A 23768-nucleotide genomic window follows, 5' to 3' on the forward strand; every position below is an offset into this window, starting at 1 on the left:
CGTCACCCATTCCTTCTCTCCAGAGATGCTGCCAGACCCGCTGAGTTTCTCCAGCATTTTGTGTCTACCTTCGATTTAAACCAGCATCTGCAGTTCTTTCCTAAAAATACAGCATGCTTTGAATCCAGAGAGCAGTCTCTTGCTCGACTGTTTTCCTTGTCTGACAAGTTTTTGCGAATAATGTAGTTACAGTTTAATAGTCACTCATGTCTGGTGACAATTATTGCAACACTTACCATTTTGTTGTAGTGATTATTAAAATCCATGTTGAGGGCCTCTCGCGTCTCACACATGATGCTGATTAAGTGAGCGGTCTGTACCTCCTCCAGCTCTGGGATGGTCACGTCCACCATCTTCCCCCCCAAACCCGACAGGTAATACACCGCTGTGCCAAAGATAGACAAGTTAACAGCGATCACTGGGACAGCCCGCTATCAGTTGACACGCCCTTCTGTTTCTCAGGCTCCTTGCAAACATGCAGGTAGAGCTGCTACCTCACCGCGCTGGAGACGCCGGTTCGATCCTGACCTCGGCCACTGTCTGCACAGAGTTTGTACGTTCTCCCTGTGACCGTGTGGGTTTCCCCCCGTCTCCTCCCACATCCCAAAGACGTGCAGGTTTGTGGGTTAATTGGCCCTCGGTAAATTGTCCCCCAGTGTGTAGGGAGTGGATGAGAAAGTGGGATAACGTAGAACCAGTGTGAACGGGTGATCGGTGGGCTTTGTGGACTCCCTGGACCAAGGGAGCCGTTTCCATGCTGGGTCACTTCACTTCGCTAAGCCAAGCCTGGCAAGCCAAACTACGTATCTCTATTACTGATGACAAGGGATTGCCTGTCATAAGTCCACCTGTCCTGACAGAATTCATGCGCACAGACTTGAAAGCACACACTTGTTCTATGTCATCCCACTTTCTCATCCACTCCTGACACACTGGGGACAATTAATCTTCAAACCAGCACGTCTTTGTGATGCGGGACGAAACCGGGGCACCCGGAAGAAACCCAGGCAGTCACATGGAGAACGTACCAACTCTACACAGACGGCACCTGAGGTCGGGATCGAACCTGGTCTCTTGCACTGAGAGGCAGCAGCTCTACCTGCTGCGCCACCCAGAGGGAATGTTTTTGATATTAGACTTTAGAGATACAGCATGGAAACAATTTCTATTTCAGATAACGAGATTGATCCATTGAGTCCATGTCGACAAACGTTCACCCATACACTAACACTATTCTATACTCTAGGGACAATTTACAGAGAGCCAATCAACCTACATGTCTTTGGAGTGTAGGAGGAAACCGGAGCACCATATGGTCACAGGGAGAACGTATAAACTCCATACAGACGGCACCCGCAGTCAGGATTGAACCCGGGTCTCTGGCGCTGAGAAGCAGTAACTCTACCGCTGGCCCACTGTGAAGCCCTCCACTCCCCCCTCTCCCCCACACAGAGGCAGCGAGACCAGCTGTCCTATTCCACAATGATGTTCTCCTGGTGTATTCCGTTGGGAGGTGGGAACTCTCCTGACCACTTTCAATCCCATTCTAGACGGCGATACATTTAGAAAGCATGTTTTTAAGATCTTCATACCTTTCTGGCAAATCTCCAAGACCTCAGGATCACAGTCCTGTTAAAATTCAAGAGAAATGGTCGATGTCAGGACAGGGTGGAATTTAGGACATAGAATATAACAAACAGTAATCATGGCAAAATGGGGGGAGGACACAGTGCTGGACTAGAGAGGAAGCTGTGGTAACGCAAGGTGGGCAGGTAGTAACCCCAACAAGAGAATGGCCCAAGCCACCAAGATGCCCCATCTACACTAGCCCCACCAAGATGCCCCATCTACATTAGCCCCACCAAGATGCCCCATCTACATTAGCCCCACCAAGATGCCCCATCTACACTAGCCCCACCAAGATGCCCCATCTACACTAGTCCCACCAAGATGCCCCATCTACACTAGCCCCACCAAGATGCCCCATCTACACTAGCCCCACCAAGATGCCCCATCTACACTAGTCCCACCAAGATGCCCCATCTACACTAGTCCCACCAAGATGCCCCATCTACACTAGTCCCACCAAGATGCCCCATCTACAGTAGTCTCACCAAGATGCCCCATCTATGCTAGTCCCACCTTCCTGAGTTTACCCCATATATCCCTCTAAACCTTTCCTATCCACATACCTGTCCAAGTGTCTTTTAAATGTTACGGTACCTGCCTCAACTACCTCCTGTTCCATAAACCCACTTCACACTGCCTCGGAAAAGTAGCCAACATGAAGACTTGTCCCATTCCTTCTTCTCCCTGCTCCCCTCAGGCAGAGATACAGAAGCTTGAAGGGGCGCACCACCAAACTCAAGAACAGCTTCTTCACCTCTGTTATCAAGCTTCTGAATGGTCCTTCCATAAGCTAGGGTGCTGTCCGATTCACCTCTACCCCATTGTGGACATTGGACTTTGTCTGTGGAACTGATGCGCTACAATGCTGAGAACTATATTCTGCACTCTATATCTTCCCTTTTGCTCTACCTATTGTACTTGAGTTTGGCTTGATTGTATTTGTTTATGGTACTACCTGGTCTGATTGGTTGGCATGCAAAACAAACCCTGTGTGTGTGAAAAAGTTATCCCTCAGTTTCCTCTTAAATTTAGCATGATCCCAATCACCAAATCAAGACTGAAGGAGGGTCCAGACCCTAAACATCACCTATCCATGTTTTCCAGAGATGCTGCCTGACCCGCTGAGTTACTCTGCCACTCTTTGTTTATCAGCAGATCAGGCAGTTGGGATTGAGGAAAGAGGCGTTGCAGAGGTTTGTGAGATATTCGTTACCTGATATGTAACAGGTTGGATGTCTTTTCCCACCACATAAGAAATCAGAGGGGTAACTTTTTCACACAAAGGGTGGTGGGTGTATGGAACAATCCGCCAGAGGAGGTAGTTGAGGCTGGGACTATCCCAACGTTCAAAAATCAGTTAGACAGGTACATGGGTAGGACAGGTTTGGAGGAATATGGACCAAATGCAGGCAGGTGGGACTAGTGTAGCTGGGACATGTTGGTCGGTGTGGGCCAGTTGGGCCAATTTCCACACTGCATCACTCAATGACCACTGCCATATCCATCATTTACCAACATTCCTGCACAACTTCATTCCACCACACCAGGAGAGGGTGCACTTTACCGTGAAGAATTTCCAATCGATGCCAAATTTTATGTTCTCCAGATCAGGATTTCCAACATTGTCAAAATTCAACGAAGGCTGATGGATGCCTGAAAGATCAATGTGATACCAGTCTATAAATTGGATCCAGTCCAAAACCTACTACCAGAAAGTTAAACCGGTTTTGCTTCGAGACAAGGAGATGAAAGAAGCAACCATAGATAATCACAGGAGGTAATTCGGCACATTTCCCCCTCTTTGAATGAGCAATAATTACAATTCCTTCAACCCCCCACTTTTAACTTCTAAAACTCAAATTATCATATCAAAATCCTTTTTAACAATTTAAGTTTCCGTAACTTTTTAAAGGCGCTGTTTCAGATTTCAACATAAAAGAGAATCGTCATTAGTTCTTTAAATCCATGGTTACTGATGAGTTACTGAGTAAACCCATAGTTACTGACCAGAAATCATAAGACCATAAGTCACAGGAGCAGAATTAGGCCAATCGGCCTGTCGAGTCACCTCCACCATTCAATCACAGTTGATAAAGTTTTCCCTTCCAACCCCATTCTCCTGCCTGCTCCCTGTAACCTGTGACACCCTTTCTAATCAAGAACCTACCAATCTCTGCTTTAAAAAACACCCAATGACACAGCCATCTGTGGCAATGAATTCCACAGATTCACCACCCTCTGACTAAAGAAATTCCCCCTCATTCCCATTCTGAAAAGCTACGTCCTTTTATTCTGAGGCCATGCCCTCGGGTCCACCCTTACTAGGACTGATCAAATAACATACCAATCATTAAATCCCTTTCCATGAAAACATCCATAAAAACTCTTAGAAGCTTTCCCCATTGTAAATGGAATTATGATTTCCCAACCACTCCTTACTGTCACCCACATTGGATCAGGACCTATCACTGCCACCTGTCCATTCCCTCCAGCACTTTGTGTTTTGCTCAAGATTCCAGCATCTGCAGTTCCTTGTGTCTCTGCAAAGTCTTCTCAAAGTATAGCCATTTTTGAAGAAGTTCTTCACTCTCTCTAATGGGAGGTCTGTGAGACCCTCTCTCACTGCTCCCCCTCTGTGGTTCCAGCTGCTCTTCGAACATGTTCTAACCCAAACTCTTAATCAACCCCCCCCCCCCTTTACCGGTATCCACCTATCACTTACTAGGCTGTGTCCTGCCCCCAACTCTCTTCCAGCTTTCTCTCCCCCTTCTAAAAGTCTGAAAAAGGGTCCTAACCCGAAACAGCACCGTCCATTCCCTCCACAGATGCTGCCTGACTCGCTGAGTTCCTCCAGCACTTTGCGTTTTTTTTAAAAAAGCAAATCAGCGTCTGCAATGCCTTGTGTCGTGAAGATTTTTTCCCCCTGATTTTTTATGTTTCGGCATTCCAGAATGTTCTGCTTCACTCAGCTGGGCTGATTTTTCAGAAGCCACACTCACCGTCGGAGTAGTTTGGGTCTGGGCCAGAGAGGATTGTTAGAGCTATGGCAGCATCCATCACCGAGGTACAGATCGGACCTGCAAACACAAATCATTCCCCATCTCAGCTCTGTTCCACAGAACAGACAGTAACTGTTTATCCTCATCTTCTAGAGAGATTCAGAGTTCAGTGATTCAGCCTGGGGACGATGCCACCCTTGCTAGGCCCCGCAGCAGCCTGGGCCTGGGCCTGCCTGGATTGGGCATCGCTCAGAGGAACTAACGCGCGGACTGGACTTTGTAAATGGCGCTAAGACACGGCGCCTCTTGCATGCGGGCTCAGTAGACCATTTCTGTACACTTGCTAATCGAGGATTTGTTTGGGTACGGCAATACTCTACTGGACTGTATGTAATAAAATAATTTCCCCGTGTATTTGCACATGTGACAATAAAAGCACCATTGAACGATCCAGCAGCCTCACTGCCAGTCAAATGTTGGTCTCTCAGTTACAATTTTGTTTTTAAAGTCAATTATTCATCTTGTCTCTGTGACAAAACTCTGATTAAAGAATCAATCTAAAGGCCCAGAGATGGACGTGATTGGACAGGCGAAAACCTCCCAACTTGCACTTTAGTTTAAAGATACAGCATAGAAACAAGCCCTTCAGCCCACTGGGTCCACGCCGACCATCAATCGCCCATTCACACTAGTTCTCTGTTATCTGACTTTCGCATCCACTCCCTACATATTAGGGGCAATTTATAGAAGCCAATTTTAGAATGTGGAAGGAAACTGGAGCACCCGGCGAAAACCCACACGGTCACAGGGAGAACGTACAAACTCCACACAGACAGCACCTGTCATCAGGATTGAACTCGGGTCTCTGGCGCTGTAAGGCACCAACTCTACCGCTGCGCCACTGTGCCGACCGGTTCAGCTCTTTAAAGATAATACTTCATTTTATTAAATGTATAACACATATGTACATTCCTCCGGGACTTGAAAGGAAGGGCAGAGAACTGTAGGTGAATCTAAAATGTTTCACCTTACCCAAACTGACGTTGGAGTAGGAAAGAGGAAGTGTTCCGTGGCAACTGATTCGACCAAAACTACCTGGAAAGAAAAATTAATCCATTAATATTTTTATTTCATCAGAGTCTGAAGAAGGGTCCCGATCCAAAATGTCACCCATCCATTTTCTCCAGAGATGTTGCCTGACCCGCTGAGTTACTCCAGCACTTTGTGTCTATCTTTGATATAAACCTGCATCGGCGGTTCCTTTTTATTACATTATAAAACTTTAATTTTGTTAGCAATAAAATTATTTTAAAATTCGGAAGTCGGATGTCAACATGATATTGAGGCCAAAGCAAAAAAAGCTCTAAACATTACAGGAAGCAAGAAAAATGCAAACTTAACTTTGTAAAGAGAAAGTATTACAGAGAAGCATAGAAAATAGGTGCAGGAGGCAACCATTTGGCCCTTTGAGCCAGCACTGCCATTCATTGTGATCATGGCTGATCATCCACAATCAGTAACCCATGCCTGCCTTCTCCCCATACCCCTTGATTCCGCTAGCCCCGAGAGCTCTATCTAACTCTCTTTTAAATTCATCCAGTGAATTGGCCTCCACTGCCATCTGTGGCAGAGAATTCCACAAATTCACAACTCTCTGGGTGAAAAAGTTTTTTCTCACCTCAGTTTTAAATGGCCTCCCCTTTATTGTTAGGCTGTGGCCCCTGGTTCTGGACTCCCCCAACATTGGGAACATTTTTCCTGCATCTAGTTTGTCCAGTCCTTTCATAATTTTATACGTTTCTATAAGAAACATATAAAATTATAATTGGATGTGAACAATAGCAAAACTAAACACTAACCCAGATCAGCCACAGCATGAAAGGTGTACTTTATGTTCTGTCTACAGTAGATCCTATCTCAGATTAATCCCCAAACTCTGACAAGCAATTCGACCTAAAGTAAAACTTTGTAGACGATCAGATAACAAGCACATGGTATTTCCCCCCCACAGGTTGTTACTTTGTATCTAAAGTGCATTTTAATCTGCTGCTGAAATAGTCCAGTCTGTTGAATACTGAGTAACACTGGAGACACAATAGTGAAACACTGCTTCAATTAATGGAATTGTAACCTAGACACTTAGTGGGCCGTGCAGTATCTCTAAACTAAACTGAGTCCACACCGACCATCGATCACCCGTTCACACTAGTTCTGTGCTATCCCACTTTCTCATCCACTCCCTACACACCAGGGGCAATTTACAGAGGGCCAATTAACCCACAAACCCAAATGCCTTTGGGATGAGAGAGGAAACCCACTCAGTCACAGGGAGAACGTGCAATCTCCACTCAAACAGCACCCGAGGTCAGGATTGAACCGAGGACACCGGCACCGTGAGGCAGCAGCTCTACCCGCCGCGCCACTGTGCCGCCCACTAAATCCGTAAATTCAGTAACGATAGTTTAAAATCACACGTAGTATAAGAAAATAACTGCAGATGCTGGTACAAATCGATTTATTCACAAAATGCTGGAGTAACTCAGCAGGTCAGGCAGCATCTCGGGAGAAAAGGAATGGGTGACGTTTCGGGTCGAAACGTCGCCCATTCCTTCTCTCCCGAGATGCTGCCTGACCTGCTGAGTTACTCCAGCATTTTGTGAATAAATCGATTGTGTTTAAAATCACACTTTGCCAAGGGGGTGGGGATGGGAAGATGCGACTGGCCTTTCATCCCACCAGCACCACGAGTCACACCTTTCCGTCCCCACCCCTTTCAGCCTTCCTCAAGGCCCGCTCCCCCCACAACTCCTTGATGCACTCGTCCCTTCCCGCCCAATCCACCCCCTCCCCAGGTACTTTCCCCTGCAACCGCAGGAGATGCAACACCTGTCCCTGTACCTCCGCCCACGCCTGTATCCAAGAGCCCCGACAGTCCTTCCAGGTGAGACGGAGACCAATGCTTAGACCCACCCGCTCAGGGCCCAGTTTCAATCCCCATTTTGGGCTGTGGTCAGAGGATGGGATGCCGTGTACTCTTGAAGTCTCATCTACGTAACTCTGTTACAGTTTCAATGGAGTTTCTTTCCATTAGATACATTTGTATCCCAGAGCCTGGCTCAGAACTCATGAAAGATACCCCACAGCCACTTAAAGGAACACATCCCATTTCCTGGTTCCATGGAAGCCTCACCCACGTTAGAAACTGAGCAACACAAGACCAGTTGAGCTCTAACACATCGTCTCCCTGCCCGAGTTTTCATTTCTACCTATACAGGTGCTCCTCAACTTATGATGGGGTCACGTTCAGTGAAACCCATCGGAAACCAAAAATATCGCAGGTTGAAACGCATTTAATACACGTGACCGGTAGCGAGCTGCAGATCGCCATGGGTCGTTGCCGTCTGCACCATCGCAAAATCAAAATATCATAAGTCGAGGCATCGTAAATCGAGGAGCATCACTTGCAGGAATTTACATTGTATCTCTGCTGAGGGCTCCCACTCTCTCTCTCTCTCTAGTTATCCTTTCCCCCCTTATGTATTTATAAAATCTCTTGGGATTATCCTTAATGCTATCTGCCAGATTTCTCCTGACCCCTTTCTGCCCTTCTGATCTCCTTTTTTAATGTATTCCTTAGTTCCTGAAACTCCTCCATGGATGCACTTGATCTCAGCTCCTCCACCCGTTCCATGCATCCTTTTTATTCTTGACCAATGCCTCAATTTCCCTCGTCAGCCAAGATTCCTTACATCTGCCTGCTTTGCCCTTCACTCTAACAGCGAGGTGCACATCCTGAGCTTTGGTCAGCACATTTTTAAAAACATCCCACTTGGCTGATGTTCTTTTCTCCTCAAATAACCTGCTCCAGTCAACTCGAGCGAGACCTTCTCTCATACCCTCAAAGTTGGCCTTACCCCAGTTGAGCATTTTAACACAATGGCCCACTCTGTCCCTATCCATAACTATCTTAAACCTAATTGAACTGTGGTCACTGGTCGCAAAAGGCTCCTCCACAAACGCTTCATTCACTTGCCCTTCCCAATTTCCCAATACTACATCCAGCGATCCCCACTCACATGTGGGGGCCTCTACATACTGCTGGAGAAAACTCTCCTGAACACCATTTGAACCCTTCATGCTAAGATTTTCCCAGTCTATATTGGGAAAGTTAAAATTCCCTACGACAACAACCTTATTTGACCTGCAGCTGTCTGCAAACACCTGGCACGTTTGTTCTTCTAATTCCCATTGGCTATTCGGGGGTCTGTAGTACACCCCCAACAAGGTGACCATCCCATTCTTGGTCCTCAGCTCCACCCATATAGCCTCACGAGATGAACCGTCCGTAATGTCACCTCTGATCACTGCCGTGACATCCTCCTTAACCAATGACTTAACTCCCCCTCCACTTTTTCCCTCACCCCTGTCTCTCCTGAAGCTCCTGTATCCCGGAACATTGAGCTGCCAGTGTTACCCAGTGTTAACCAGGTTTCAGTCATGGCCACAACGTCTCAGTCGCTCGTACCCATCCATGCCCTCAGCTCATCTGCCTGATCCCTCAGGCCCCTTGCATTAAAATATGTGCAGTTTAAGCCAACCCTCCTTCCTCGCTCTCCGCCTTTCTCCTGCCTGTTCTGTCCTCCAACCTTTCCCTCACCACCCTCCATACCAACTTCTAACCTCTCACGTGCCTCTGTCCTGTATGAGATCCCATCCCTCTGCCAATCTAGTTTAAACCTACCGTGTAGCATTAGCGAACCTGCCCGCTAGGATGTTGGTCCCCCTATCATGTGTACTGAGATACATGAAAAGCCTTTGTTTGTGGGTTACCGAAGAGTCAGGTGTTGTTTAACTGTTGTATATACCCTCAATGGAACAATGCAATTCCTGCAATCTGCACGTCTTTGGAGTATGGGAGGAAACCGGAGCACCCGGAGGAATTGCACAGGGTCACAGCTAGAACGTACAAACTTTGTACTGACAACGTCGGTAGCCAGGATCGAACCCGGGTCTCTGGCGCTGTAAGGCAGCAACTCGACCTCTGCGTTACCCTAATCTTACATTCATATCAAAACAATAATACCTTTCAGGCCAACCACGCCGCAAAACGAAGCCGGAATCCTCACAGAACCTCCACCATCACTCCCAATCGCCAATGGACAAAGACCTTTGGAAGAAAATTAATAACATTAACAATGGCCAATTTCACAGTGAAAGGCTACCGGCTTTGTGTTTAGATAGGTGAACTTCTCTCATGCATTCAAGTAACAAACATGAGACATTGACATAGAAAATAGGTGCAGGCCATTTGGCCCTTTGAGCCAGCACCACCATTCATTGTGATCATGGCTGATCATCCACAATCAGTAACCCGTGCCTGCTTTCTCCCCATATCCCTTGATTCTGCTAGCCCCTAGAGCTCTATCCAACTCACTTTTAAATTCATCCAGTGAATTGGCCTCTACTGCCTTCTGTGGCAGAGAATTCCACAAATTCACAACTCTCTGGGTGAAAAAGTTTTTTCTCACCTCAGTTTTAAATAGCCTCCCCTTTATTCTTAGACTGTGGCCCCTGGTTCTGGACTCCCCCAACGTTGGGAACATTTTTCTTGCATTAATGTACAGAGTCCAAAACCGGTCCAATAAAGCAGAACACAGGAGTGGCAATCATGTAACTTGTACACACCAAAAGTTAGTCCAAGCTTTAGAGAGTGAGCAGATATCATCAGAAAAATCTGACACTAAACCCTAAGGAAACTAAGATATGGATAGGAAAAGTTCAGAGGGATATGGCCCAACGTGGGCAAATGGGGCATGTTGGCCAGCTTGGATGAGTTGGGTTGAAGAACCCCATATCTGTGCTGTATGACTCTGTGACGAATCATGTACACAGATATAAAGTTTTTAAACAGCCTCTGTTGTAGAAAATTAAAGTACAAAATATTTAGATTGTTTTTTAGTTTAGTTTAGAGATAACAGCATGGAAACAGGCCCTTTCAGCCCACCGGGTCCGGGCCGACCAGCGATCCCCACATATTAACACCATCCTAGGGACAATTTTTACATTTACCAAGCCAATTGACCTACAAACCTGTACGTCTTTGGAGTGTGGGAGGAAACCAAAGACCTTGGAGAAAACCCACGCACGTCACCGGGAGAATGTACAAACTCCGTACAGACAGACCCGTAGTCAGGATCGAACCTGGGTCTCCGGCGCTGCATTCGCTGTAAGGCAGCAACTCTACCGCTGCGCCCATGTTATCTCTAAACTAAACTAAAATATGTAGATTTTTTTTGCTTTGAGAAGATAATTCACATTGATTTCCATTTTACTTCACAAAACAATATGCCCTTCAGCACATTGAGTCTAGGTTGCCTCTCAGGACAATCCTTCTGTTTAGAGAAACAGCATGAAACAGGCTCTTCGGCCCACCAAATCCATGTCGACACATCTATTCACACTAGTTCTGTTATCCCACTTTCTCATCCACTCTTTACACACTGGGGGGCAATTCACAGAGGGCCAATTAACCTACACGCCCGCACGTCTTTGGGATGTGGGTGGAAACTGGAGCACCCGGAGGAAACCCACGCCATCACAGGGAGAACATGCAAGCTCCACACAGACAGCAGCCGAGGTCAGGATCGAACCAGAGTCTCTGGCACTGCGAGGTAGCTGCTCTACCCACTGTGCCTCCCCACTGTCCTACACCAGGTTGGCGGCAGGGATGTGTACGCCCGCTGAACCCACCTGCTGCCACGGCCGCCCCAGAGCCGCTGGAACTTCCTCCGGTGAAGTGCTGTGGGTTGTAGGGGTTCCTGCAAACGCCGTGATACCTGGAGTCACAAATAATACAAGCACACTCCATGTGTGAGACCATTGTAAAATGCACAGTGGCTCCCTCCTCCTTCTGTCCCAGTGTGTCTGTCAGTGTATGTGCACACAAGTTCACAAGTTATAGGAGTAGAATTAGGCCATTCGGCCCATCGAGTCCACTCCGCCATTCAATTATGGCTGATCTCTGCCTCCTAATCCCATTTTCCTGCCTTCTCCCCATAACCCTTGACACCCGTTCTAATCAAGAATCTGTCTATCTCAGCCTTAAAAATATCCACTGACTTGGCCTCCACAGCCCTCTGTGGCAATGAGTTCCACAGATTAACTACACTCTGATTAACTAAGTTCCTCCTCACCTCCTTTCTAAAAGAGCACCCTTTAATTATGAGGCTATGACCTCTGGTTCTAGACTCTCCCACCAGTGGAAACATCCTCTCCACATCCACTCTATCCAAGCCTTTCACAAGTTGTTATGTTTCAATGAGGTCCCTCCTCAACCTTCTAAATTCCAGCGAGTACAGGCCCAGTGCTGTCAAACGCACTGCTTACTGGGCTTGGGCAGAGAGGCACAGAGCCAGAGCTTTCTTGTGGTGCTAAGCGTTTTCATATTTCTGTAAGATTTTCAATTGTTTTTAATTATTAAACCTTACAGAAATTTACTACCATTTAAAAGTAAAGTATTAATTAAATTAGGTGGCCAGGCCCATGAGTTACTCCAGCACTGTGTAAGAAGGAACAGCAGATGATGGTTTACACCAAAGATAGACACAAAATGCTGGAGTAACTCAGTGGTTCAGGCAGCATCTTTGGAGGCAAGGAATAGGTGATGTTTAGGATCGGAACCTTTCTCCGGATATGCTGCTTGACCCGCTGAGTTACTCCTGTGTACTTGACCCGCTGAGTTACTCCTGTGCACTTTGTTCCTGTGTACTTTGTGTAAACCAGCATCTGCAGTTTCTTGTTTCTGTACAACCCCAATCCTACCCCAGCAAAGGAAGACTACAGACCACCTCTTGCACTAGTTTAGTTTAGGGATACAGTGCAAAAACAGGCCCTTAGGCCCACCGAGTCTGCACCGACCAGTGATCCCCATATATTAACACTATTCTACACAGACTAGGGCCAAAGTACACTTATACCAAGCCAATTAACCTACAAACCTGTACGTTTTTGGAGTGTGGGGGGAAACTGAAGATCTCAGAGAAAACCCACGCGGTCACAGGGAGAACGTGCAAACTCCGTGCAGACAGCACCCGTAGTCGGGATCGAACCCAGGTCTCTGGTGCTGCAAGCGCTGCAAGGCAGCAACTCCACCATTGTGTCACAGTGCCATCCAAGTCCACCAGCGAGGATCTAATTTCTAATTGTATTTTGCACTAACGTCTGGTTTATTTGTACAGCTTTCTTCTTTCTACTGTCTCACAGAAATCCATGTGGAATCTACTCAGCAGCCTGTGTGGAATTGCAACTCGTGCGTCTCCTGTTTATGGACTTGAGACCCTGATCATCCATGACGTTATTGATAATGTGGGGGTCACCTGTTGGTGTTGCAGCCCGTCACCCCCAGACCAAGCTCGTGCATGTTGGACACGCCGATGATCACCGCTCCCGCCTCCCGCAGTTTCCTGGTCACTGCGGCGTCCTCGGTCGCCCGCTCCTCACCGAGGTACACCGTCCCCACCCGGTGGTAATACGGCACCTAGACACGGAAACAGAGTCAGCTGAAACAACCCACTGAACACCAGCCTGCCACTGTCCCCTCACTCCCAGCACCACCAGTCAAGGGCAAAACAGAGTGCTGGAGTCACTCAGTGGCTCAGGCAGCATCGGCAAAGAACAGGGACAGGCGACGTTTCGGGTCAGGGCCCTTCTCCAGACTGATGGAATAGGGGGAGAAAACTGGAGAAAGAGAGCAGGGAAGTGGGACAAAGTCAGGCAAGTGATAGGTGGGTACAGGTGAGGGGAGACAGACGAGAGATGCAGGTAGGGCGGCACATCGGTAGAGTTGCCTCCTCACAGCGCCACAGACCCGGGTGTTGCCTCCTCACAGCGCCACAGACCCGGGTTCGATCCTGACTATGGGTGTTGTCTGTACGGAGTTTGTAGGTTCTCTCCGTGACCACGTGGGTTTCTCCGGGTGTTCTGGTTTGCTTCCCCACTCCAAAGACATGCAGGTTTGTAGGTTAATTAGCTTCTAATTGTAGCTTGTAAATTGTCCCTGGTGCGTAGGATGGTGCTAGCGTACGGGGTGATCGCTGGTCGGCATGGACTCAGTGGGCCGAAGGGCCTGTTTCCACGCTGTATCTAAAGTCTAAAGGGAGGTTTGATTGGCAGATGGGTGGACAAAGCCTGGAGATGAAAAGGCGACTAGATGGTGTTGATAAGGGGAGCCTTGAAAGAGGAGTGAAAGGTAAAGCCAGAGGGAGGGATGTAGATGAAAGCAGACAAGGGGGGGGGGCGGGGATGGAGAAAGGTGGGGGATAGAGGGAGAGGGAAACTTTGAGTAGGCTGTGCGCTTTAGAGGGTGTATAATTGAAAAACATTAGCAGAACGTTGGAAAAGTTCAGCCTACAAATAGCAGAGGCTGGTGCTTAGCAGAAGACTGCCTTGTAATGAATACTTGTACGGGTACCAGGGAAGATAGATCACCATGCCTAAACACACACCACATTATGGGTTTTACCAATTGTTCATCTAATACACACATTTTTAAAGACACAAGGAACCGCAGATGCTGGTTTACAAAAATAAAAAGACACAAAGTGCTGGAGTAACTGCAGGTAACATCTCTGGAGAATGTGGATAGGTGACGTTTCGTGTCTGGACCCTTCAAACAACTTTTTACATTTTTCTCTGGTAAAAATCCAGTTAAAATTCTGATTTCAATAAGGAGGACAAAATATTCTGTGTGGTCCAGCGCAAATTGGAGGAACAGCACCTCAAATTTCACGGGTAGCTAACAATCCAGCGGTATGAATATTGACTTCAAGTAACCCTTTATCAACCTCAGGTAATCCTTGCTTTCTCTCTCTCTCCATCCCTCCCGATCCTAAATTGATTGTCCACCTGATTAAATGTTACTTTGTATGTCTTTGTCACCTTCCGCTAGCTAACAATGATCAATTCTACACTTTCCTTGAACTTCATCCCCTCTGAACTCTCACTTTCACACCTTACCCTTCCATCTCTCTCATTTCCCTCTCCCCTGATTCTCAGTCTGAAGAAGGGTCTCGACCCGAAAAGTCACCCATTCCTTCGATCCAGAGATGCTGCCTGTCTCGCTGAGTTACTCCAGCATTTTGTGCCTATGTTTGGTGTAAACCAGCATCTGCAGTTCCTTCCTACGCAAAATATTCTGACGCAAGTTGTGGCGAATGTCCATGTCCACAACACAAGGCCAGTCTGACTGCTGACATGTTCCCATGCCAGGATCTGTAGCTGGGAGAGGCACATCACATGGAGCCGTTCAGAGAGAGATGTCAGACGTGACATTTGACGTTGCAGCTTCTCCTCGTTGTTAATATTTTTTGAAGTTTAGACTTTCAAGTGCAAACACTAAGAGCCATGAGCTATGATTATTGACTGGAGGTTGTGCAAGAGCACAAGAGGTCCTGCTGAACAAGGTCATCTTCCAACCTTGCCATCCCCACTGCCCAGGCTTGCTCTCACCAACCCCCAAACAAGTGCAACCTCCCCTGTGCCAAGTGCAACAGCTCTGCCCAACACCGCAAGACATTGCAGAGAGTTGTGGATGTAACCCAGTCCATCACGCAGAACAGACTCCCCACCATTGACTCGGTCTATACTTCATGCTGCCTCGGGAAGGCAGCCAACAAATCAAAGGCTTGTCCCACCCTGGTCATTCCTTCTTCATGTCCAGCAAAAGGTACAGAAACTTGAAAGCGCGCACCACCAGACTCAGGAACAGCTTCTTCCCTTCTGTTATCAGGCTTCTGAATGGTTCTTCCATAAGCTAAGGTGAAGTCCTGATCTTCCAGCCTACCTCACTGCAGACCTTTGACTTTTTCCTCTATAACTGTAACACCTATGTCCTGCACTCTGGCATTTTTCTCTGTGCACTAACTGTTGTACTTGTGTATGATTTCATTGTACTCATGTACAGTAATTTGACTGACAAAAGTGCTTTTTCAAATATGAAATTATCTTTTCTTTTAAAAAAAAAGTTCTGTTGCTCATCCTGAATGTGTCCCAAATACTGAACCCTCCACCCTCATCAACTCTTCTGCCTAGCTAAAGTCAGAGTATATGTTGTTTTCTAGGTGATGTTCAACTTCTGATCAGGTCACCTCATGCACAATTGCAAAACAATGTTGCCTTTCACTGATAAAACAGTTTAAAGTCTAAAAGATAAACCAAAAAAGCTGGAGAAACTCAGCAGGTCAGGCAGCATGCCTGGATAAAAGAAATAGGTGACGTTTCGGGTCGAGACCTTTCTCGACCAGTCTGAAGAAGGGTGTCAACCCGAAACGTCACCTATTCCTTCACTCCAGAGATGCTGCCTGTCCCGCTGAGTTACTCCAGCTTTTTGTATCTATCTTCAGTTTAAACTAGCATCTGTAGTTCCTTCCTACACTTTAATAAAGTCTAAAAGAATGGATTATTTGTATTTATCAATCCATCTTTTCATTTTTGCATCCGAGGCACTTTGCATTGCACATTAAAGGGTTTTTTTTACAAATGTTAAGCCAGTTTAATATATTTTGGCATTGCTAGATCTTCATATGTACTGTTTTGGTATCAGTATTGATTTATTATTGTCAAGTGCAAAGGTAGAGTGAAAAGCTTTGTTTTTCGTGCTATGACCGAGCCAAACAAGTTACAGTAGGTGGAGCAAAGGGGAAGATACAGGATATAGCTCTCAGCATTGTAGCGCACCAGTTCAAAGTCCATTGTCTGCAATGGGGTAGAGGTGAATCGGACAGTACCCCAGCTTATGGAAGGACCATTCAGAAGCCTGATAACAGAGGGGAAGAAGCTGTTCCCGAGTCTGGTGGGGTGCGCGCTTTCAAACTTCTATACCTTCTGCTGGACGGGAGCAGGGAGAAGGAGGAATGGCTGGGGTGGGACAGGTCTTTGATTATGTTGGTCGTTTACCCGAGATAGCGTAAAGTGTAGGTGGAGTCAATAGTGGGGAAGTCTAGTCTGTGTGACGGGCTGGGCTCCATCCACAACACTCTGCAGTTTCTTGCAGTCTTGGGGCAGGCAGGGCTGTTCCCAGACCGAGCTGTGATGCAGCCCGGCAGCCTGCATTCCACGGTGCCTCTGTGATAGTTTACACCGTACACATTGGTGTCGTTCAGTAATTCACCCATGCTTGGCGGTGCAACTCATAGAACAGTTCAGAACCGGAACAGGCCATTCGGCCCACACTGTCTGCGCTGGGCATAATGCCACATGATCCACCTCCATCCATTCCCTGCATGTACATGTGCCTATCCAAAAGTCTCTTAACCACCACTATGTACCTGCCTCCACCACCACCCCCCGGCAGCAGGTTCAAGGCACCCACCACCCACTGTGAACTTACCACCTTTATCTCTTCCTTGATGCAGACCGGAACCCCATCCAGAGGGGAGAGGGGGGCATTGGCAGCGTATCGAGCAGTGGAAGCTTCTGCCATCTGTACACCACAACAAAACGACAGTGAGAGAGAGCACAAGAGTGACGTCCAGTACATTAGACCATTGAAATGCCTTGCTGGAAAAGCGCAAAAGGGTCTTAACACAAGTACAGACATTAATTAGAAACAAAGAACTGCAGATGCTGGTTTACAAAAAAAACACACAAGGTGCTGGAGTAACTCAGCGGGTCAGGCAGCATCTCTGGAGCATGTGGATAGGTGGCCTTTTGAGTCGAGACCCTTCTTCAGCCTGAACAAGGGTCGCGGCCAAAAACATCAGCTATCCAGGTTCTCCACAGAAGCCGCCTGACCCACCGGGTTACTCCAGCGCTTTCTTTCTTTTAATCTTTGGAGTGCGTGGGAAGATTCTTGTAGAAATAAGGAATTGCAGATACAAGAGACACAGAATGCTGGAGTAACTCAGTGGGTCAGGCAGCATCTCTGGAGAACATGGATAGGTGACGTTTCACAGAGTGCTGGAGTAACTCAGTGGGTCAGGCAGCATCTCTGGAGAACATGGATAGGTGACGTTTCACAGAGTGCTGGAGTAACTCAGTGGGTCAGGCAGCATCTCTGGAGAACATGGATAGGCGGTTTTGGGTTGGGATCCTTCTACAGACTGAAAATAAGATGCTTGTTGTCACAAGGAGTTATCTCGTGGGTAGGGCCGAAGATGTCCTGGTTGGGTTGCTCCTGAGCCTGGCCAATAGACAATAGGTGCAGGAGGAGGCCATTCGGCCCTTCGAGCCAGCACCGCCATTCAATGTGATCATGGCTGATCATTCTCAATCAGTACCCCGTTCCTGCCTTCTCCCCATACCCCCTGACTCCGCTATCCTTAAGAGCTCTATCTAGCTCTCTCTTGAATGCATTCAGAGAATTGGCCTCCACTGCCTTCTGAGGCAGAGAATTCCACAGATTCACAACTCTCTGACTGAAAAGCTGGCCATCCACGAGTCACGGTGCCAGGCTGAGCCAGCTGCCTGCCCCTTTTCCGGAGTTACGTCCGTGCCCGGATGGTGTTAGAAAGGGCTATGCGCTGTAATCCCTGGGGGGTTTCCGGGACCGCTGGGCACCGCGGGGGGTTGAATGCATCCTTGACAAGGATTGCAAGATAGTTTATTGTTTGTCTTGTATTATGGTGGTGGGTTCTGTTTTGGTTTTATTGTATTGTATATATTATTTTAACATTTGAATAAATATTTTTGATTTAAAAAAAAAAAAGTTATCTCGTGATGGAGCCTTGAACAGATTTAAACCAGCACCTGCAGTTCATTCAGACATGGAGTGTTTCACAATGTATGTTGGCTGGCTGACAAGTAGCATTCTGGAGGACTGGTTGGAATGATTCAGCCCTGTAGTGACCAGCTGGTACACAGGGACTGTTACCAAGTTGTTATCTGGCTCATTCCTGAATATTTATTCCCCATGCAGACAGCCCGATTGTAACCTATCTGCTGGACAACTGTTAGTGAAGGTCATACAAAACAAGACACATTTTACAAGCAGTTCTTTCCCCGTCCGACCCCGTTAATGCCTGCTCTGCCCACACGTTTGAGCCAGGGCGAGCACGCAATATACTGACTGCAGCGTGCACACTAAGTGCAAGCCGTTGTTTTTCAGACGGGGATCGTTGTTCTGTCTACACAGGTGCTTCTGGCTCAGAGGGACACACAACAAAACCCTGCACAGTATGGTACAACAATGTTCACCACAAACCCCGTTGCCATGGGCTACCCGATTATCCAGGTAATCATTTAATGGTGTGGAAACTAAAGGCGTGGACCCACAATATCCAAACTGCATTAGGAGCCGCAAATTAAGCCTCCTCCCCCACACCTCCCCGCCTTTCCTTATCCAAAGGCTCAATAAACAAAGAGGGACTATGCAATAGAGTGAAAGTCATACAGCACGGAAACAGACCCTTCAGCCCAACTCATCGATGCTGACCAACTTGCCTTGTCTACACGAGTTGCCTTTGGTCCCTATCCTTGTAAACCTATCCTATCCACAGACCTCTCCAAATGTTATTTTGAACATTGCGATAGTATCAGCCTCATCACCTCCTCCTATGGCAGCTCGTTCCATACACCTACCACCTTTTATGTAATAGATGCCCCTCATGTTCCGATTAAATCTTTCCCCCTCACCTTAAACCATGTCCCCTGGTTCTTGATTCCCCTACTCTGGCTAAAAGACTGTGCATTCACCCCTATATAGAGTCATAGAGTGATACAGTGCAGAAACAGGCCTTTGCCCCACCTCGCCAACAATGTCCCAGCTACACTAATCCCACTTGCCTGCACTTGGTCCATATACCTCTAAACCCGTCCTATCCATGTACCTGTCTAACTGTTTCTTAAACGATGGGATAATCCCAGCATCAACTACCTCCTTTGGCAGCTTGTTCCATACACCCACCATCCTTTGTGTGAAAAAGTTACCCCACGGATTCCTATTAAATCTTTTCCCCTTCACCTTGAACCTTTGTCCTCTGTTCCTCAATTCCCCTACACTGGGCAAAAGACTCTGTGCATCTACCCAATCTATTTCTCTCATGATCTTATACACCACTATAAGATCACCCCTTATCATCCTGCGCTCCATGGAATAGAGACCCAGCCTACTCAACCTCTCCCTATAGCTCACACCCGCTAGTCCTGGCAATATCCTTCTAAATCTTTTCTGAACACTTTCAAGCTTGACAATATCTCCCCAAAAACATGGTGCCCAGAACTGAACACAATATTCTAAATGCAGTCTCACCAACGTCTTGTACAACTGCAACATGACCTCCCAACTTCTATACTCAATACTCTGACTGATGAAGGCCAAATTGCCAAAAGCCTTGTTGACCGCCTTATCTACCTGTGACTTGACCTTCAAGGAACCATGCACCCGTACTCCTAGATCCCTCTGCTCAACAACACTACTCAGAGACTGTAGGTCCTGCCCTTGTTCGAACGTCCCAAAATGTAACACCTCACACTTTTCTGTATTAAATTCCATCAACCATTCCTCAGCCCACCTGGCCAATCGATCCAGATCCTGCTGCCATCTTTCACAACCATCTTCACTATCTGCAAAACCACTAACTTTTGTATCATCAGCAAACTTGCTAATCTTGCCCTGAATGTTCTCATCCAAATGATTGATGTAGATGACAAACAGTAACGGGCCCAGCACCGAACCCTGAGGCACACCACTAGTCACAGGCCTCCAGTCTGAGAAGCAACCTTCCACCATCACCCTCTGCTTCCTTCCATGGAGCCAATTTGCTACCATTCGGTTATCTCTCCTTGGATCCCATGCAATCTAACCTTCCAGAGCAGCCTACCATGCGGAAACTTGTCGAATGCCTTACTGAAGTCCATGTACACAACATCTATAACTCTGCGCTCTTTGATTTTTTTGAAGACGTGACCAAAAAGGTCAATCAGATTTGTGAGACACGACCTCCCACATACAAAACCATGCTGACTATCCTTAATTAATTCTTGCCCATCCAAATGTCTGTATATCCTATCCCTCAGAATACTCTTCGGTAACTTACAAACTAGCGATGTTAAGCTCTGTATATTCCCCTCATGATTTTATACACCTTTGTAAGATCACTCATCATCCTCCTGCGCTCCAAGGAATAAAGTCCTTGCCTGCCCAACCTCTCCCTACAGATCAGGCCATCAAGTCCTGGCAACATCCTCTTAAATCTTCTGTCCGCCCTTTCCAGTTTAACGGCTTCTCTGTATACACGAATATAACAATCAAGCCAAACACGTGCAACAGATGGTGGACATGGAGGAAAGATTTAAATGAATGGGGCGATTGTACCAGATGTTAGTAGATCCTCCTGTGGGACCAGCGTGCAGAGTTGCCAGCACCATCTTGTCAGTCATACAGCACGAAACAGGCCCTTCGGCCCAACTCGTCCTTGCTGACCAAGATTCATTTTGTCACAAAGTGAATTAAGAAGCACAAAAATTCGTGAATTAGAAGATGGTTCAGGGGCAATTATAATCATATCATGAGGGGAGTACATAGGGTAAATGCAAAGAGATTTTTACCCAGGGTACGGGAATCAAGAACCAGAGGTCATAGGTTTAAGGTGAGAGGCATGGTTAAAGGGTCCGTTTCCATGCTATATCTCGAAACTATTGCAAAAAATATTGCTGTACAAAAACACAACCATACTCAAGTGCAAGAGGTTTGTAATGAAAGAAACCCTTTTTGTAAATGGTGCCAAAATATGGTGACGTGTGCATGTGTGATCTACGCAACAAGAATTTCACTGTGCAGTGCATATGTGACAATTGAACCATTGGCTGTATGATGAGTAAATGACACTGAGACAGTACACAGGAGCCAACTTGTATCCTCAGAGTTACAAGCTTTTAAAAAGGTGTAGAGCCTTGGTTTGTCACTGGTGTCATGGTACAAGCGTGTGGGGGGGAGTGTGTGTGTGTGTGTGTGTGTTCACTGGTAAAGTAAAACGTGCCCGACCTTCATGATGAGGTTGGGCTGGGATTGTACAACAGCTCGCAGTGGGACGTCTCTTCCATTAGAGTCCTCCAGAGCGCGGATCACGTTCTCCGCCACCTGCGTTGGAGTTATTCTACCCGACCTGCACAAACACAAAGTGGTTCAGCTTACAAGTCAGTCCCTTGTCATGTAACCCCGACGGCTCGATTCCATCGCTGATGAACACTCGGGTCAGGTTCATCACCGCCTTTCCTCAGCACAGCGCAGGAACAGGCCCTTCAGCCCACCAGGTCCGTGCCAAACCACTCTAATAGGTCTGCACATAATCCACATCCCCGCATATCCACGTGCCTATCCGAACGTCTCAAATGCCACTATCGTTTGCCACTCTCTGTGTAAAAACAAAACGTGCACAATGCCTTTAAACTGCCTCCTCTCAGCTATGCCCTGCATTACAGCATAGTATTTGATTTTTCCACCCTGGGGAAAAACGATTCTGACTGTCGACACTATCTGTGCCGCTCATAATTTTATACATTTCTATCAGGTCTCCCCTCAATCTCCACTTCACACTTGTTTATTAAAAAAAAAACCCTTCTGCCACTTCTCTGCCCATTTCTGTAGCTGATCTTTTTCCCCCACTGTATACTTTGACAGCCTTCCTCCCAATTCGCAACACCACCAATCTTGGTGTCACGCGCAAACCTACTAACCAACCTGCCTCTGCTGCTGCTTAAATAATTGGTGCAAGTATTTAGTCTGTAATGACAAATATAGATATACCTCAAATACATTTCCTTCATTATTTCCAACAGAAAAAGATGTTTGGACAGGTACAGGAAAGGTTTAGAGGGATATGGACCAAACGTGGGCAAATGGAATTACTGTAAAAGGGCATCTTGGTTGGTACGGGCGATGTTGGCTGAATGGCCTGCTTCCGTGCTGTATGCCTCTGCGATTATAATTCCACATGCGTACAACATTTCAGACTTGGGAAGGGTGTTGGGGAAGGGGTTGCAATTGAAATGACACCAGTCCTGCTTTCTACGCTTCGGTAGTCTGCATAGCAAAGGCAGTTGATGAAACTACTATCATAAATTCATGAGAGGAATAGATCGGGTAGATGCACAGAGTCTCTTGCCCAGAATAGGGGAAATCGAGAACCAGAGGACATAGGTTTCAGGTGAGGGGAGAAAGATTTAATAGAAACCGGAGGGGTAACTTTTTCACACAAAGGGTGGTGGGTGTATGGAACGAGCTGTCAGAGGAGGTAGTTGAGGCTGGGACCATCCCAACATTTAACAGACAGTTGGACAGGTACATGGATAGGACTGATTTAGAGGCATATGGGCCAAACGCAGGCAGGTGGGACTAGTGTAGCTTGGACATATTAGCCGATGAGGGCAAGTTGGGCCGTTGGGCCTGTTTCCACAGTGTATCACTATATCACTCTACAACTTATGTATTTGTACATACTTGTATCCTTGGAGGAAATCCGAAATGCTTCTGAAGTTGAACCCAGGCTTCTCTTCTACATCACTGTAAACAACACATTAAATTGTTACTTCCAGCAAACTAGAGCTACTTTAACCAAATACAACTATTAGATTAAGCAACACTTTCTTTCTTACACAAAAGACTGAACAACAAGTCAACACTTATTTTTAACATTTAATTAATATAACAAAGGTAGCAAGATATGTGGTCCACAGTTCCCAGCCTAGCTCCCAGCACTAGTTTCTAGTGTTTGAATATGATCAGAAGGGCTGTGGTTTGAAAGATTTGTTTTTTTCTTTAATGGAAATCAACCTCAGGGAATCAATACTTAATTTCCATTCCAAGCTGCCGGATGTCACCTGGTTCAAAGGGTAAAGTTGGTCGATGTTAAAAGTCTTTATCCATCAAGAGGAATGGACATTCTCTTGGACAATGAGGGACTCAGCGGGTCAGCCAGCATCTGTGGAGGGGATGGACAGACCACCTTTTGGGTCGGGACCCTTCTTCGGACTGATGGAATCGGGGGGACAAAGCTGGAAAAGAGGTGGGGCCAGGACAAAGCCTGGCAAGTGATAGGTGGATGCACGTGAGAGGGGGGAGGGAGGGAGGGAGGGTGATTGGCAGATGGATGGAACACGTAAAAGGCTGGAGGTGGAAAGGAGAAAAGGGTGATGTAAATTCATGTG

General features: G+C 46.9%; 1 protein-coding gene across 2 annotated transcripts in view; it reads right to left on the reverse strand.

Annotated features, from left to right (window-relative positions):
• LOC144598735 (uncharacterized) overlaps positions 1-23768 on the reverse strand; it is a 49441-nt gene that overhangs the window by 13660 nt on the left and 12013 nt on the right. For both annotated transcript variants that reach the window (XM_078409094.1, XM_078409093.1), the window contains exons 5-15: positions 23062-23124; positions 21607-21727; positions 17014-17106; positions 13004-13164; positions 11379-11464; positions 9712-9795; positions 5661-5723; positions 4629-4706; positions 3194-3282; positions 1593-1629; positions 237-385 (exon numbers count right to left, since the gene is read on the reverse strand). In XM_078409094.1, the coding sequence (XP_078265220.1) occupies positions 237-385; positions 1593-1629; positions 3194-3282; positions 4629-4706; positions 5661-5723; positions 9712-9795; positions 11379-11464; positions 13004-13164; positions 17014-17106; positions 21607-21727; positions 23062-23124 (1024 nt within the window). The remainder of the gene's footprint in view (positions 1-236; positions 386-1592; positions 1630-3193; positions 3283-4628; positions 4707-5660; positions 5724-9711; positions 9796-11378; positions 11465-13003; positions 13165-17013; positions 17107-21606; positions 21728-23061; positions 23125-23768) is intronic.

Source organism: Rhinoraja longicauda, chromosome 12, assembly GCF_053455715.1.
Source record: "Rhinoraja longicauda isolate Sanriku21f chromosome 12, sRhiLon1.1, whole genome shotgun sequence".
Classification (NCBI taxonomy): domain Eukaryota; kingdom Metazoa; phylum Chordata; class Chondrichthyes; order Rajiformes; family Arhynchobatidae; genus Rhinoraja; species Rhinoraja longicauda.